A 13,886-nucleotide genomic window follows, 5' to 3' on the forward strand; every position below is an offset into this window, starting at 1 on the left:
AAATTCTTTTTTCATAAATTTATTTATTTTTGCCTGTGTTGGGTGTTCGTTGCTGTGCGCAGGCTTTCTCTAGCTGTGGAGAGCGGGGGCTGCTCTTCATTGCAGTGCGCGGGCTTCTCACTGCAGTGGCTTCTCTCATTGTGGAGCACGGGCTGTATGCGTGTGGGCTTCCGTAGTTGCGGCACATGGGCTCAGTAGTTGTGGCTCACGGGCTCTAGAGCACAGGCTCAGTAGTTGTGGCACATGGGCTTAGTTGCTCCGTGGCATGTGGGATCTTCCCAGACCGGGGCACGAACCCATGTCCCCTGCATTGGCAGGTGGATTCTTAACCACTAAACCACCAGGGAAGCCCCCGAAATTCTTATTTTTTGCTGAGGACCTTTCAACGTCATAGTCATTCTCGTGCTCTTGGTGGCCACTGCACATTAAAATAGCCATCAGTTAAGAAAATGACCATTCACTAGTGCTCTTTGGGTTTTATTTGTCACAACAGCTCCTTCATTTTCTTGAACACTAGTTGTATGTTGTAGCTGGTATAAATGTGTCACTCATCTTTGTGGGTACATAAAAATAACTTTATTTCAGGATAAAACAGTTATTACAGGTTAAAAGTTGTCCCCTCCAGCCCAAGCATCTGCCATCTCTACTCCCAGATTGACCACTAGCCTAGTGTCTTTCTGAAAATTAGGGAAAGGAGCCCACCCCCCACCCCTGCAAGAATGCAGCCCCATGGTGTGTGGATCAGTGAGCAGTACTTGGGCTGCTGGGTTGAATAATGAATCTTGGGGTGATGTGCAAGGGAGATGGAAGAGGAGAGCCTGCCTCTCATCTGCCATGAGCTAGAAGATGCATTGGCACATTTAGCTGGAGCTGTGTCTCACACAAGGGTGAGTATGTTGACTGAGGACTGAGGCTTGCCCAAGAGGACAGCACATGAACTTCATGGGCAGCCTGCAGCCCTGCCTTATTGCATAAAAGTTAGTCTTGGGCTTCCCTGGTGGCGCAGTGGTTGGGAGTCCGCCTGCCGATGCAGGGGACACGGGTTGGTGCCCCGGTCTGGGAAGATCCCACATGCCGCGGAGCGGCTGGGCCCGTGAGCCATGGCCGCTGAGCCTGCGCGTCCGGAGCCTGTGCTCCGCAACGGAAAAAAAGTTTCGGTTCCTCCACATGCTTACCAACACTTGATATTTTGGTTTTTTGTTTACAGCCTTCCTAGTGGGCGTGAAGTGGTATTTCATTGTGGTTTTAATATGCATTTCATGTGCTTGTTGGCCATTCATATATCTTCTTCGGGAAAAAGTCTATTCAAGTTGTTTGCTTATTTTTAATTGGGTTATGTGCATTATTTATAATTCATTCTTTTGGTCATTCATTTGAGCACTTCTTACATTCCAGGCCCTGTGAAGCACTGAGGATAAAACAGTGAACACATTAGTTGCCAAAGATGAAAGGTCAAAGGAATTATTTTTTTTTAAAATCTTTGTTTCCTGACTTCTCTTATGAAATCGGATCTGGCAGCCGATCCGGGCCTGAATTTTCACAGGCCCATTCTCTGTGGACAGCTTTAGGTGGGGCTGTACCTTGTCTCCAGTTCCCTCCCAGCTCCTGCCTGGCTGACTCACTCCCACCTGGCGTTTTATAGTACCCAGTGTGCGTCGCTAGAGGCTTACTCTAGTTGTTTGAGTTGGTAGCAGCTGGGACTCCTGGCGGTCCTGCTCCAACTCCTTAAACTTTCCACAAACAAGCAAACAACTTTTCCTGAAACCAAATCTCTTTATTGTCTTTTTCAGGTTTAAATGGGGGTATCTGCCACTTTGTTTAAGAGTAGAAAAAGAAGAGGCCACCCTTCTTGACCAAGGCGCTTGGGTGTGTCTGAGGAAGGAGGGAAGTAGAATCAGTGGTGTTTGCACTCGGTCTTTCCAAACGATGCGTGGTTCTTAAGTTTATGAGCAAATTGCATTGGTATGTGTTTCTAGAACCCTTCAATCCTCTGAAGGAGCAATCTGTTTCCACCACAACCCTGCCCTACGCAGTCCCAGTTTCTTGGGTTCAATTAGTAAACAATTGTGGAAAAATAAAATTGAGATTAGACAATCTCTGTTGATCAGATAGGGACTAAATCCAGAGCCTAAAGAAGAGAATTACCCATCCCATCCTTTCTCCCTGGATTGGGCAGGCAAGGCTGTAATGCTGGGGCAGTGGTACTGAACTCTCCACTTCAGGCTCAGCTATTTACCAGCAGGGCAGCCCACTTTGCCTCTCTGCACTTCAGTTTCCTTACCTGTACAATGAGAGTTCATAATTCCCACCTGTATTTTTCAGAATTCGCTTCGTGTGTATCACAAAAATCCCCTCTCACCGTGGTTTTAGGAGATGGGAGTTTCTTCTTCTGGGAGATGGCCAGTCTGTGGCCGGCATGGTAGAGCTTGCTGTCAGACTCCAGGCCCTTCTGTCTGTTGCTCTGTGGTGCCCAAGCTCACCATGTGGTCCAAGAGAACTGTCATGGGCAGCATTACAGCCAGTGGGAAAGAAGAAAAGATGTGCTTCTCTTTAAGGGTTCTTCTCAGAACCTGCACACACGACCTCTCCTTAAGTCCCCTTGGCCAGAATTTTATTCTTGGACCAGACCACCTGCTGGGGAAGCTTGGAAATGTGGTCTCTATTCCACCTGGCCATAGCCAGGTGAACATCCGAGGGTGTATTATTAAGGGAGAAGGGGCTACTGGGGGTCTGTCTCATACCATCTATCAGAGCCACCATGAAGATAAAGGAGATAATACACAGGGCAATTGAACTGCATTTGGCAGGGGGGCACATTAATCAACCTGTTGATTTGCCAACTAGACACTCCAAGAAGCCACTGAAAACCATGGTGAATGTGTAGAAAACCAGATTCCAAACAAAATAGGACTCCGGGTCATTTTGAGAAGAAGAGGGTCCGTGTTGTCAGGCAGATCCCCCCGCCCCCCACGTTTAATGATCTGTTGACAATGTGACCATTAAACTGGCTGAGATCTGTATTTCTCTGCCTTCTAATCCAGATGCTGGGCTGTTGGGAAGCGGCCTGCCAGGCTTTCCAGGGCAGTGGTAAGCCACTGAACGCAAAAAATGTATATAGTTAGGATTCACCAGTTGTAAGCAATGGAAACCGAACTCGGACTGGCTTAAATTTGTTTGTTTGTTCATATTTTAGATTACATATATAAGTGAGATCATGCAGTATTACTCTTTCTGTGTCTGGCTTATTCCCCTTAAGCATAGTGTCCTTTAGGTTCATCCATGTTGTCGCAAATGGAGTTCAGCTTTCCCCTCCCCGACCCCCAGACTGGCTTAAATTGAAAGAGGGAATTTATTGACTGTTGACAGTGAAAAGTCCAGAGGTAGGTAGGCTTAACACGTGACTGGGTCTAGGTATTCGACAATCGCAAGATTAAGTCTGTCACTGGGTCTTCCTGTCTCTGTTTCTGTCTCTCTTTGTCTCTCTGTCTCTTTCCATCTCTCCTACTTTCCTCTGCGTTGGCTTTCTTCTTAAGCAGGTTTTCTCCACATGCTTGCTCTTGCCCCATCACCTTGGCAAACCCAAAGAAAAGAGTGTATGTGTTTCCCAGGGGGCAGAAATGGATGCCCTCCACAGTATGCCTGTGAGTGAAGGATTTGGGTACACAGTCTCTCTTGAGGGGTGTCATGGTGACCACAGGGAACTACCTTAGTAGTTCTTTAGGTTTGTCAACCTGAGTGTGGGCTGCTGGCAGGGCTTCAGAGGCCCGTGACACCTGGCTGTTTTCTGCTCCAGCATACCTGAGGGAAACACCTGGCTTAGGTGGCTCCCTACAGCCCTTTGAGAAGATTGCCCAGGTAGGTAAATAGCATCCCCTTGAGGATAACCACTGATCCAAGTCCTCAGACTTTATAGGTGGGGAAGCTGAGGCCTAGAGGGATGAAGACACAGGTATCTTAACTTGGATTCTCTTGAGAGCAAGGACTTGGGTGCTGGTGATTTATCTGCGATCCTAGGAAGTAGGAGTGAGGGAGTGCGGAGGAGACAAGAAGAGAAGTCAGTATGGCGTGTGTGCAGGCAACCAGGGTCTTCCCCCCGGGACTCGATGCCTCCCAGAACTGTCCAGCTAAGAAGGGGAGACTTGAGGGAGTCCCTGAGCAGACAGAACCGCAAGGAGCTGTCCCCAGCAGCTGAAACCAGAGATGCACTGAGGAGACATGTCAAGGGACACCAAAGGTGTCTGTGACAGCCACCCACCCAGCGGGTGGTACACCTGGGATGAGACCTCAAGCCCCCAACTCCAGCCCAGTGCTCGCTCGCTTCCCAATGTGTGGCTCAGCTCGCTGAAGTCAGGACAGCCTCCCCATCAGCCCACACTGGGACCCGCCCTCCTGTGACATGAGGTCTCCTCACCCATTTACAGGGAAAACCAGTTTCGCTCTGCTCTGCCCTGCATACCTTGTTCTTCCCAGAAATTCTCCCCCATAAGTGGTCAGTCAGTGAAAGCCAGGCTCGGTCTTTTCAGCTCAGCAGCTGCAGGTCTGAATCATCAGGAAGGGTCCCTGGGGCCCACACCACCCAGTGGTGGCCCAGAGGAGGCCTGGAAGGATCCTGGAAGGGTCCTGGAGCATGCCCTCTCTGATGAGAACAGGGTCTGAGAGCTACCACACTCCCAGCTGGGCCTGGGTGGGAGCCCAGCAGCTGTCACCCAGGGCAGCGAAGCGGGCACGAGCAGCCCTAGGCCTGTGACACTTGGACTGCTGGGGACCTTTTTTTGTTTTTGCTTTTAATTAATGAATAGACTTTAGATAGTTTTAGTAATTAATAGTTTTATTTTTAATTTTTTTTAAATGTACATTTATTTAACTTATTTATTTGGTTGCACCAGGTCTCAGTTGCAGCAGGCGTGCTCCTTAGTTGCGGCTCATGGGCTCCTTAGCTACAGGTCGCCAGCTCTTTAGTTGTGGCGTGTGTGCTCCTTAGTTGCGGCTGGCATGCTCCTTAGTTGTGGCATGTGAACTCTTAGTTGCGACATGCATGTGGGATCTAGTTCCCTGACCAGGGATCAGACCTGGGCCCCCTGCATTGGGAGCGTGGAGTCTTAAACACTGCGCCACCAGAGAAGTCCCCCTAAACAGTTTTAGAGTTACAGAATAACTGAGCAGATTGAACATAGAGTTCCTTATACCCACCCCCCACCCCACCCCGGCACAGTTTCCCTGCTATTAACGTCTGCATTAGTGTGGTACATTTGTTACAATAGGGAACTAGTATGGTACATTATTATTGACTACAGTCCATGGTCCATTAAGGTTTAGTCCTTGTGTTAGACTATTCTGTGGGTTTTGACACATACCCAGGGGCCTTTTCACTAGGAGGAAGCAGTGTCTAGGATGAGGCCATTCCTAGCCCACACAGCCCACCTCCCTGCTTCGTCAAATCAGCGTGATTGACTTTAGTTTCCCTTTCCAGGGTTTTGGCACCAAGGCTCCAGGCCCCTGGCACTGAGTGGAAACTGGGGAGTAGGTTGGGGAAAAGAACCTTCTCTCTGATTAACGACAGGAAGTCAGCCTCCAGGTTTGATCTCCCAAGGGCGAAGCAGGTCCTAAGTTAAATGATGATGGTCCCTGGGGATGGGGCGGATCAGACAGCTTCTGGAGTGTCCCGCACACATTGTAAGCAGCCTACCTCCCAGCGGGGTGTGCCAGCCTCTGTTGCCAGGATGCCTGGGTTGGTGCAGTTGAGCCCACAGCCCCTCTCCCCACAGTTCTGGAGAGATGGATTGCACCGCCACCCTGCCCATTGGAGGCCTCAGCCATGTCCAGGGCCACAGCACATTGCACCTCATTAACAAGACTGTGGGGCAATGCCTGAATGCCACAGCGCAGAGGGTCCCGGACCGAGAGGCCTTGGTTGTCCACCACGAAAACATCAGGTTGACCTTTGCCCAGCTCAAGGAGGAGGTGGGTCCTGACTTTGAACCCTCAAAGTGGGCAGGTGCTGGCCCCCAGGCTGCCCTGGCTGGGTGGAGCAGCAAGGGTGATGCCTAGCTGTGGGGCAGGGTGCTGGGGCTGCCTGAGAGCCCCAAGGGATGTCAGGAGAGGAGGGCAGGACTGAGGCAGAGGTGGCCCAGGTGCCTCCTGCATCAGTCGTTCTTGGGACACTGGTTAACTACGCATGTTCCCAAGCCGCCTCCAGATCTGCTGAGGCCTAGGTATCTGCCTGTCCCTTGTTCCCAGGTGGTTCTGATGTGAACCCCTGGGCCAAAGGTTAAGGGGCGAGTCATGGGCCCCTTTCTGCTCACCTGCATCTCACCCTTTTGCGCCCTGTTTATACCAGGTGGACAAAGCTGCTTCTGGGCTCCTGAGTACTGGCCTCCGCAAGGGTGACCGTCTGGGCATGTGGGGACCCAACTCTTACGCATGGGTACTCATGCAGCTGGCCACGGCCCAGGCAGGCATCATTCTGGTGAGGAGGGGCTTACCTGGCACAGCTGGCTGTGGGGGGGGGGGGCATCATTCAGGGGAACCCCCTTGACCCTTGGCCCCAGAATCATACTGGTGCCTGGCTGGTTTCAGAAGGTACAGGGTGCTGCCTCTGAGGGTGGAGGGGCAGTGAGAGGGACAGAGTCTGCCCAGGACACATGATGTACCCTCTCTGTCTCCACCAGGTGTCTGTGAACCCAGCCTACCAGGCTATGGAGGTGGAGTATGCCCTCAAGAAGGTAGGCCCATTCCTAGCCTTGGTGGGGGCGGGGGAGCCAGCTGGTGGCACAGGGGGCTTCCAGTTGTCATAGAGGGCTGACTGGGCTGGGGGGCCATGCTCAAGTGAGTGACCCCCAGAGTCTGTCCTTCCTTAGACGGTGGGTGGGAAGAGTGGGCTGTTGGTCAGACAGGCTAGTGTGTGTGTTGGGGGTGGTGTGTGTGTGTTGGGGGTGGTGCATGTGTGTGTCGTGGTGGTGGTGTGTGTGGGCAAGACGCCACCACATCCCCAGGCTGAGGCTTCCTGCTGACCGCGGTGGGGCGCTCCCCTCCTACAGGTGGGCTGCAAAGCCCTCGTGTTCCCCAGGCAATTCAAGACCCAGCATTACTACAACATCCTGAAGCAGATCTGTCCAGAGGTGGAGAAGGCCCAGCCGGGGCACTTGAAGAGTCAGAGGTGGGGGTGTCCCAGATTGGGAGGCGTGCCTCGTGCAGCCTCCTGGCCCCATCATCCCGTCCCCATCTCTGTGGGCCCTTCCTCAGCCCCCGACTCTCACCATGCTCCCTTACCCCCAGGCTCCCAGAGCTGACCACAGTCATCTCGGCGGACGCCCCTCTGCCAGGGACGCTGCTTCTGGATGAGGTGGTGGCAGCTGGCAGTCAAGAGCAGAATCTGGCCCGGCTCCGGCACACCCAGCAGCTCCTGTCCTGCCATGACCCCATCAACATCCAGTTCACCTCGGTAGGGCAGAGGTCTCCTGTCCCAAGCCCAGGCTAGCACACTAACGCTTGCCCGTCATGTGGCCCTCCCCCGAGAAGGAGGAGGCAGCAGAGGAGATCAGGGGAGAGCAAACACTCTTCTAGCGGGGCCGGCCCTAGCTGTCTGCTCTGCCCGGGAAAACTTCAGCACCTGGTGTCCACGTCACACGCCCACCTCCCCTGGCCCTCTTGTCCCCAGCACAGGGGCAGATGCACTGAGCCACCACAGGTCAGAGCCCCTCATTTAGCAGATCGGGAGACTGAGGTCCAGAGAGGGCATGTGCTGGTGAGCCCCAGAGTTCTCTGAGCGGCATAAGGACAGACCTTATTTGCCACCTCTGTGGATCCTAACACCTGGCACCATGTAGGCATGTGGCAAATCTTTGTGAATATGTACTGAGTGAATGAATGGATCTGGGGCAGCCGTCTCGGTCTCCTGACTCCCAGTCCAGTGCTCTTCCATGCACTGGCCCAGGGTGGGAAGGAGATGGGATGAAAGAGGCCAAGCCATCACCTGCTTGTCTTGTCAGGGGACAACCGGCAGCCCCAAGGGGGCCACGCTCTCCCACTACAACATTGTCAACAACTCCAACATGATAGGAGAGCGCCTGAGACTGCACCAGAAGGTGAGGGGGTGCTGGCCCAGCAAGGGCTTCCCTGGCACCGTGCCGGCGGTGGGGGGCTTGCTGGGCTCCCCCGCTGGCTAGAGGAACTGGCTTCCGGGGGCCCTGCAATAGACCCAGCCTCCTGCTTCCATCTTCAGCCACCAGACAAGTCACGGGTGGTCCTGCCCAGCCCCCTGTACCACTGCCTGGGTTCCGTGGGAGGTACAATGGTGAGCTTGATGCACGGGGTCACCCTCATCCTGTCCTCTCCGGTCTTTGATGGCAAGAAGGCGCTGGAGGCCATCAGCAGAGAGAGGTGGGCATCAGTGGACAGCTATCTGTGGGCTGATAAGACCCTCCTATTCCTCACTTCTGGGCCCTGATCCCTTTCCAAGATGTCTCTTCCCTCCAACCAGGAGAAATGGAGACGGGGTAGTGGGACACCCCCAGGCGAGGACCAGTTCCTCCCTCCAAGGAGCTTCTCCTGCCTGTTCCCCATAGTTGCAGCCTTGGCCCTTACTGTAGGGTCAGGTGGGGTGGTGAGAAGAGGAAGTTCCCTTCTACTTCCAAGCCTGATTCTGAGATGTACCTCCCTCATACAGAGGCTCCTTGCTGTACGGAACTCCCACAATGTTCGTGGACATTCTGAACCAGCCAGACTTCTCAAGTTATGACATCTCAGCCATGTGTGGAGGTGGGATGGGGCCAAGGGTGGCAGGCCAGGATTGCCCCAGTGAGCTACATCGTGCCCAATCTTTCATTTAGGGGCAAGAAGGCCACTGTAGAAACATGGGTGGGAGGGAGGAAAATCCCCAGTGTCCCTAGACTCCAGCCCAAGGCCAGCTGCCTGGTCTAGGAATAGGTCCGGGGTTGGGGAGAGAAGGGAATGTTATTTCCTAAAAAGGGCCGTAGGTGAAGGGGGGGGTCCACTGGGCCTGGAGAAGGCGGGAGCTGTGTCAGCCCTCTCTCTGCTTCAGGTGTGATCGGTGGGTCCCCTGCATCCTCAGAGCTGATCCGAGCCATCATCAACAAGCTGAACATGAAGGAACTGGTGGTGAGTGGAGGACGGGGCTGGGCAAGAAGAGATTGCTGGGAGTGGGGAGGAGCCCAGCCTGGGTCTCCAAGGAAGACCCTCCGGCTGGCCGTCATTCCAGAAAGCAGATGTGAGATAAAACAGTCTTACCTAATCGGCAGCTCTCAAGTCACAGAGATAGGTGACAGGGGAGTAAATATTACACATACATAAATTTATATTTATGGAAATCTGGGGAAGAAATGCAGCACGGGAGGATGTGTGGCAAAGCACCAGTGTCCGGCTAGAGTGTCCTGGCAGGCGGGGGCTGGCAAAGTTGGGGGTAGGGGCTTGACACCCTTCCTAGAAGCAAGGGGTGGGGCAAGGGTCTGATGTTTGTTTCCAAATGGCAGGGAGAGGGGAGCAGAGACGAGGATTCTGGAAGAGTGGCCATCCTGATGGCCACTGTGTTCCGGTTCTAAAGGACTTGGGGGGGTCTCAGCAACGGCTTCTCTGAGAGGAGCCGTAGCCGCGGGGCCAGGCGTGAGGAAGCTCTCACCGTCCGGTGGAGCTGGGTTTGTGCTGCAGTGCCCGCGTCCCCTGCCAGGACATGTCTAGGTGTGGACAGCTCTGTGCATCAGCAAAGGCTGTGGGGAGAAGGTGGGGGTCAGAGGTGGGAGGATCAGTAGTTTCTCCGGCAGAAGGCAGAGACCAGTCACCAGGACCGGCTGGGTCAGGACCTGCGGTGAGGCGAGGATTGGTGTCAGGACTCCAACAACCTAGACGGTGTTTGGAGAGAATGGTGGTGGTCCTGGGCAGCATCGTTTTCCCCCTTAGAGGGGGAGCCCCAGTCCTCCCCTCCTCTCCCTGCAAACATGGAGGGTCTGCACGCCCTTTCATGGTGGGGAAGTATCATGAGACACCCTCCTCACTTCCAGAATCTCTAGAGAGGGAATGGGGGACCTGCCCACCGGGCCATACCTGTTTAATGGCGGCCGGCTTTCTTGGACCTCTTAGTGGGGAACTTGCAGCCGCGGAAGGCGCCCGTGTCACGAATGTGCTGGCCCCTGAACTTGGCGGGCGACGCGCAAGTGGCATCAGGGCGGGAGGTCTTGGCTTCCAGCCACCTGGAGAGACAGAGAGTTGCTGGGGTAGGGAAGAGAGTAAGAGTACTGGAGGAAGGGCCAGTGAGCCATGGGGCCAGGTTGACTTGGCTTTAAGGTAGTCTGGAACTGTCATCTTCATGCAAATCGGGAAATGCCCAGGGTTCCACACCTATTAGGTAGAGATCTAGGACATATGCCCAGGATGTCTTAGTGCAGGGCCAGTGTGTCTCTACTCCATCACACGAGCGTGTTCTGGGGGTACCACGGGGGTCTTCTCACCTCCGCAGTCCCTGGAGCTGGCAGGTACATTTCCAGGGGTTGTTGGTGAGGGTGAGGGTCTCCAGGCTGTGAAAGGGGAAGCTGGAAGGCAGCTGGTTCAGGCGATTGTTCTCCAGATGGACATGTTTCAGCGTGGTCACACCCAGGAAGGCACCATCAGAGAACTAGGGAGGGAGGTGGGCACGAGTGAGCACCCCAGCCCGTGTCCGGCCTCTCCCATCTCTATGGCCCCAGAGGAGCAGGGTCCTTCCCTGGACGTAAGCAGTGGCACCTTGAGGAGTTTCACAGTATGACTAAGTTGTCTCAGATGACCTAATCCATACAACCACCTTTTGAGATAGGTAGTGTTATTTCCAATATGTAAATTGGCGGGGGGCGGGGGAGGGGTTAAGTCCCTTGCCCAGGGAGTCAACAGTAGCTGCAGGACCACATCCAGCTCCTCCTCCCCTGGCACCATGCTTCCTGCACAAACACTGGGGCTGGGGAGGCAGCCAGAGTTTGGCCCCAGTGGCCCAAGCTGGCACACAGTGAAGCTGGTCAGTGTTTGGTGCGATGGGCAGTGGGCCCAGGTTCCCCACAGCCCCCAGGGTCCTGGGGTGTCCCCCAGCTCTATCCTCACTGCTCCCTCACTGCCTGCCAGACTCTATTTGTGGAGCCACCTCGGTGGAGTCTTGGGCCAGGTTGTCTGGCTCCAGAGGAAACATTCTATTGGTGCCCATATCTTGGCCCAGACGTCACAGTTTCTGCCTGGCCTCCCCTGCCCCAAATGAGCCCCTGCTGCCCTGCTCTACTTCCCACTGAAAGGCCACGCTGGCAATGGTGGGCCACGGGCGACTCTGACTTCTGCTGGGCAGTGGCTGGGGCTGAAGAAGGGCAAGCTCGGGCAGACTCTGTCCACCCAGATGAAGGCTGGTTGCCGTCCAGGTATGATTCTGCCCTCATCTCTGTGCCTGTGGCCCAGAGAAGGGTGTGAAGTTCCCTGGTGATCAGACTGCTCTGATGACCATCTCCCCCACCTTGCCCTGGTCCCTGCCCAAACCTCCTGGCCGGAGCCCCTACACCAGAGCGATTTTCCAGTCCCAGGGAAGGATTCCACTCCGACCCAAGGCAGCCCCACCTGGCCAGGTGCTGGGCATCACAGAGGAGGAAGGACTGAGCAGCCAGGAGATGGATCTGGTGAGCGGGGTGGGCAAAGGGCAGTGAGTTGTCTGGGACACAGTGAGGCATGGCCAGTCTTTCCTATGGGGAGATACCTAGGGTCCTTGAGCCAAAGGTTAACAGGGGTGAGTGGTTCTGCCTTTGCCCCCTCACGGAACCCATGGGTGCATGTCTGCAACCTGGGGCAGGCCCCCTGTCCCCACTCAACTGAAATGGACCTGAGAATGCAGTGGAATGTATGTGTGTGGACTGGGGGTGGGTATGGGGGGATCCATCAGGGCCTCTGGGAGGCATGGAGGTCTTCCTCAGGTATGTGTTCCTCCTCACTCCCCAGCCCCCCCCCATCTTAGCACACTCCCCACCAGGAACAGGGTGTCTTTGTGGGCCTGATTTGCCCAGCTCCTCTGGAAGGCTCCTCAGTAAACAAACCTCCCTTTATGGGGTGGAGACGGGGGGAAAAAAACAGCAGAGGAGGGGTGGAAGGCCCAACAGGAAGAGAGGGCTGCTGCACACAGCAGGGGGTTTGGGAGCCCTGGACATGCCTCCTGGGGGCCATTGGTGGGGCCAGGGCAGCCCCAGCGCTGTTCCTAAGTAGGAATCCTAGGAGGGCAGTGGCCGAGACCAGGGACGGGGGCAGCAGGGCAGGATTTTGGGTGAGAATATGACAAGATGAGGACAGAGGTAGCAGAGCTCCTCACCTTGGAGATAGCCACAGGAAGAGGCAAATTTAGGGGAGAGGGGATGGTGCCCAGCTGTGGCCCTGGATCCCTGGGCCTCCTGGCAGTGAAGAAGGAGCCGGGGCAGAGCCCTGCAGCCAGGAGCTCACCTTCTCCAGGTTGGTGTCGTCCAGCCAGAGGGTCTCCAGATATCTGCCGAAAGACTGGAAGGCATTGTCGGGAATGCTTTTCAGGGGATTGTGGGACAGCTTCAGATCCTCCACCACCCGCAGCTTGCTCAGAGCAGCCAACGGGTAGCTGGACAGCTGGTTCCTGTCCAGGTAGAACTTGGCGAGGTTCTCCACGTCCTCCAGAGTGCCGGGCTGCAGGGAACTGAGGGCGTTTTCCGACAGGTAGAGCCAGCGCAGGTCCTTGGCGCCGTGGAAGGCGCCCGGGCGCAGCTCGCGAATCTTGTTGTTGTTGAGCTGCAGGATGAAGAGGTTGACCAGCGGAGAGAGCAGCCCCCGGGGCAGCTCGGTCACCTTGTTGTGGTCCAGGTAGAGGTAGGTGAGCTCGGTCAGGTCGTCGAAGGCGCCGGTGCGCAGCACGCGGATGTCATTGTGGGACAGGTACAGGTAGATGAGCTGCTTGAGGCCGCGGAAGGCACCCGCGGCCACCTCGCGGATGCGGCAGTGCTGCAGGTGCAGCGACACGAGGTTCGGCATGGCCCGAAACGAGTTGGCAGCCAGCACGGGGAAGTTGTTGCGCTGGAGGTTGAGCAGCTTGGTCTTCTCGGACACCTTGGGGATCTTCTGCAGCCCCACCTTGTCGCAGATGACGTGCTGCAGGTCACCGTGGCAGTGGCAGTTCTGGGGGCAGGCGGCCAGCGCCGGCAGCAGGCCGGCCAGGAGGCCGAGGCTGAGCAAGACGATCGGGCGGGCCATGGCCGGGACGCCTGGGGCCGGGGCTGGGGGCAGCGGCAAGTCCTCAGTGCTCCGTCTCCCGCCCTATTTATACGATGGCCCTGACCACAGCCGGCAGCCAGAGCCAGCTCCTACGTGGAGCCGCGAGGCCGCCGGGAGCTGCGCCCCCGCCCTCGAAGGGGAGGGCCCCCCCCACCATGGGGACCGTGTGGTCCCCTATCTCCCTGCCCTCGGATTCTGCTCCCTCCCCACCCCCACCCCCCGCCGGGGTGGGTATGGGTGTGTCCCGGGCCCGGAGTTTACACCAAAGAGAGGGAGGCTTCCCTGAACTTATTTGTTTGCTCAAGTCTGAGCCTCCACGCCTCCCCCCTTCTGCGCCTCCCCCCTTCTGCGCTCGGCCGTGTGCCCTGGACCCAGCGAGGGAGGAAGCGGGGCCGGACAGCGAGTCTCGCCGCAGTCGCCGGCCGGCGGCGCTTTAATGGGGCTCTCTGGCGTCGGGCTCCCCTTCCAGCTGCACCCGCAGCCAGCCCTCAGGAGGTGGGAGCTCTTCCCTGCCCTGGACTGGCCTCTGGCCCCTCTCTCCCAGCCCCGGGCTTGAGTTTCTGTCCCCTGCACCGCCTATGCCCCTTTGCCACGACTGAAGGTGACCAGAAAAGTGGGAACTGGGGGCAAGGGGAATGAACAGGGCT

At 56.0% G+C, this 13,886-nt stretch overlaps 2 protein-coding genes across 2 annotated transcripts in view; one reads left to right on the top strand and one right to left on the bottom strand.

Moving 5' to 3' along the window:
• The window catches only part of ACSF2 (acyl-CoA synthetase family member 2), a gene marked incomplete at its 5' end in the record, with an annotated part of 35,894 nt that overhangs the window by 17,353 nt on the left and 4,655 nt on the right, over nucleotides 1–13,886 (top strand). The window contains 10 exons of the mRNA XM_082861587.1: nucleotides 5,471–5,575; nucleotides 5,766–5,961; nucleotides 6,338–6,466; nucleotides 6,669–6,722; nucleotides 7,038–7,156; nucleotides 7,276–7,441; nucleotides 7,989–8,084; nucleotides 8,222–8,379; nucleotides 8,666–8,757; nucleotides 9,041–9,117. Of these exons, the coding sequence (XP_082717713.1) occupies nucleotides 5,471–5,575; nucleotides 5,766–5,961; nucleotides 6,338–6,466; nucleotides 6,669–6,722; nucleotides 7,038–7,156; nucleotides 7,276–7,441; nucleotides 7,989–8,084; nucleotides 8,222–8,379; nucleotides 8,666–8,757; nucleotides 9,041–9,117 (1,192 nt within the window). The remainder of the gene's footprint in view (nucleotides 1–5,470; nucleotides 5,576–5,765; nucleotides 5,962–6,337; nucleotides 6,467–6,668; nucleotides 6,723–7,037; nucleotides 7,157–7,275; nucleotides 7,442–7,988; nucleotides 8,085–8,221; nucleotides 8,380–8,665; nucleotides 8,758–9,040; nucleotides 9,118–13,886) is intronic.
• On the bottom strand, nucleotides 10,061–13,218 carry CHAD (chondroadherin; the record flags this gene model as incomplete). The annotated part of the gene is made up of 3 exons (XM_082860497.1): nucleotides 10,061–10,202; nucleotides 10,461–10,624; nucleotides 12,445–13,218. 3 exons carry the CDS (start codon nucleotides 13,216–13,218, stop codon nucleotides 10,061–10,063), a joined length of 1,080 nt encoding a protein of 359 aa, XP_082716623.1.

The sequence above is a fragment of the Leucopleurus acutus genome (assembly GCF_964270905.1).
Source record: "Leucopleurus acutus genome assembly, chromosome: 19".
NCBI lineage: Eukaryota > Metazoa > Chordata > Mammalia > Artiodactyla > Delphinidae > Leucopleurus > Leucopleurus acutus.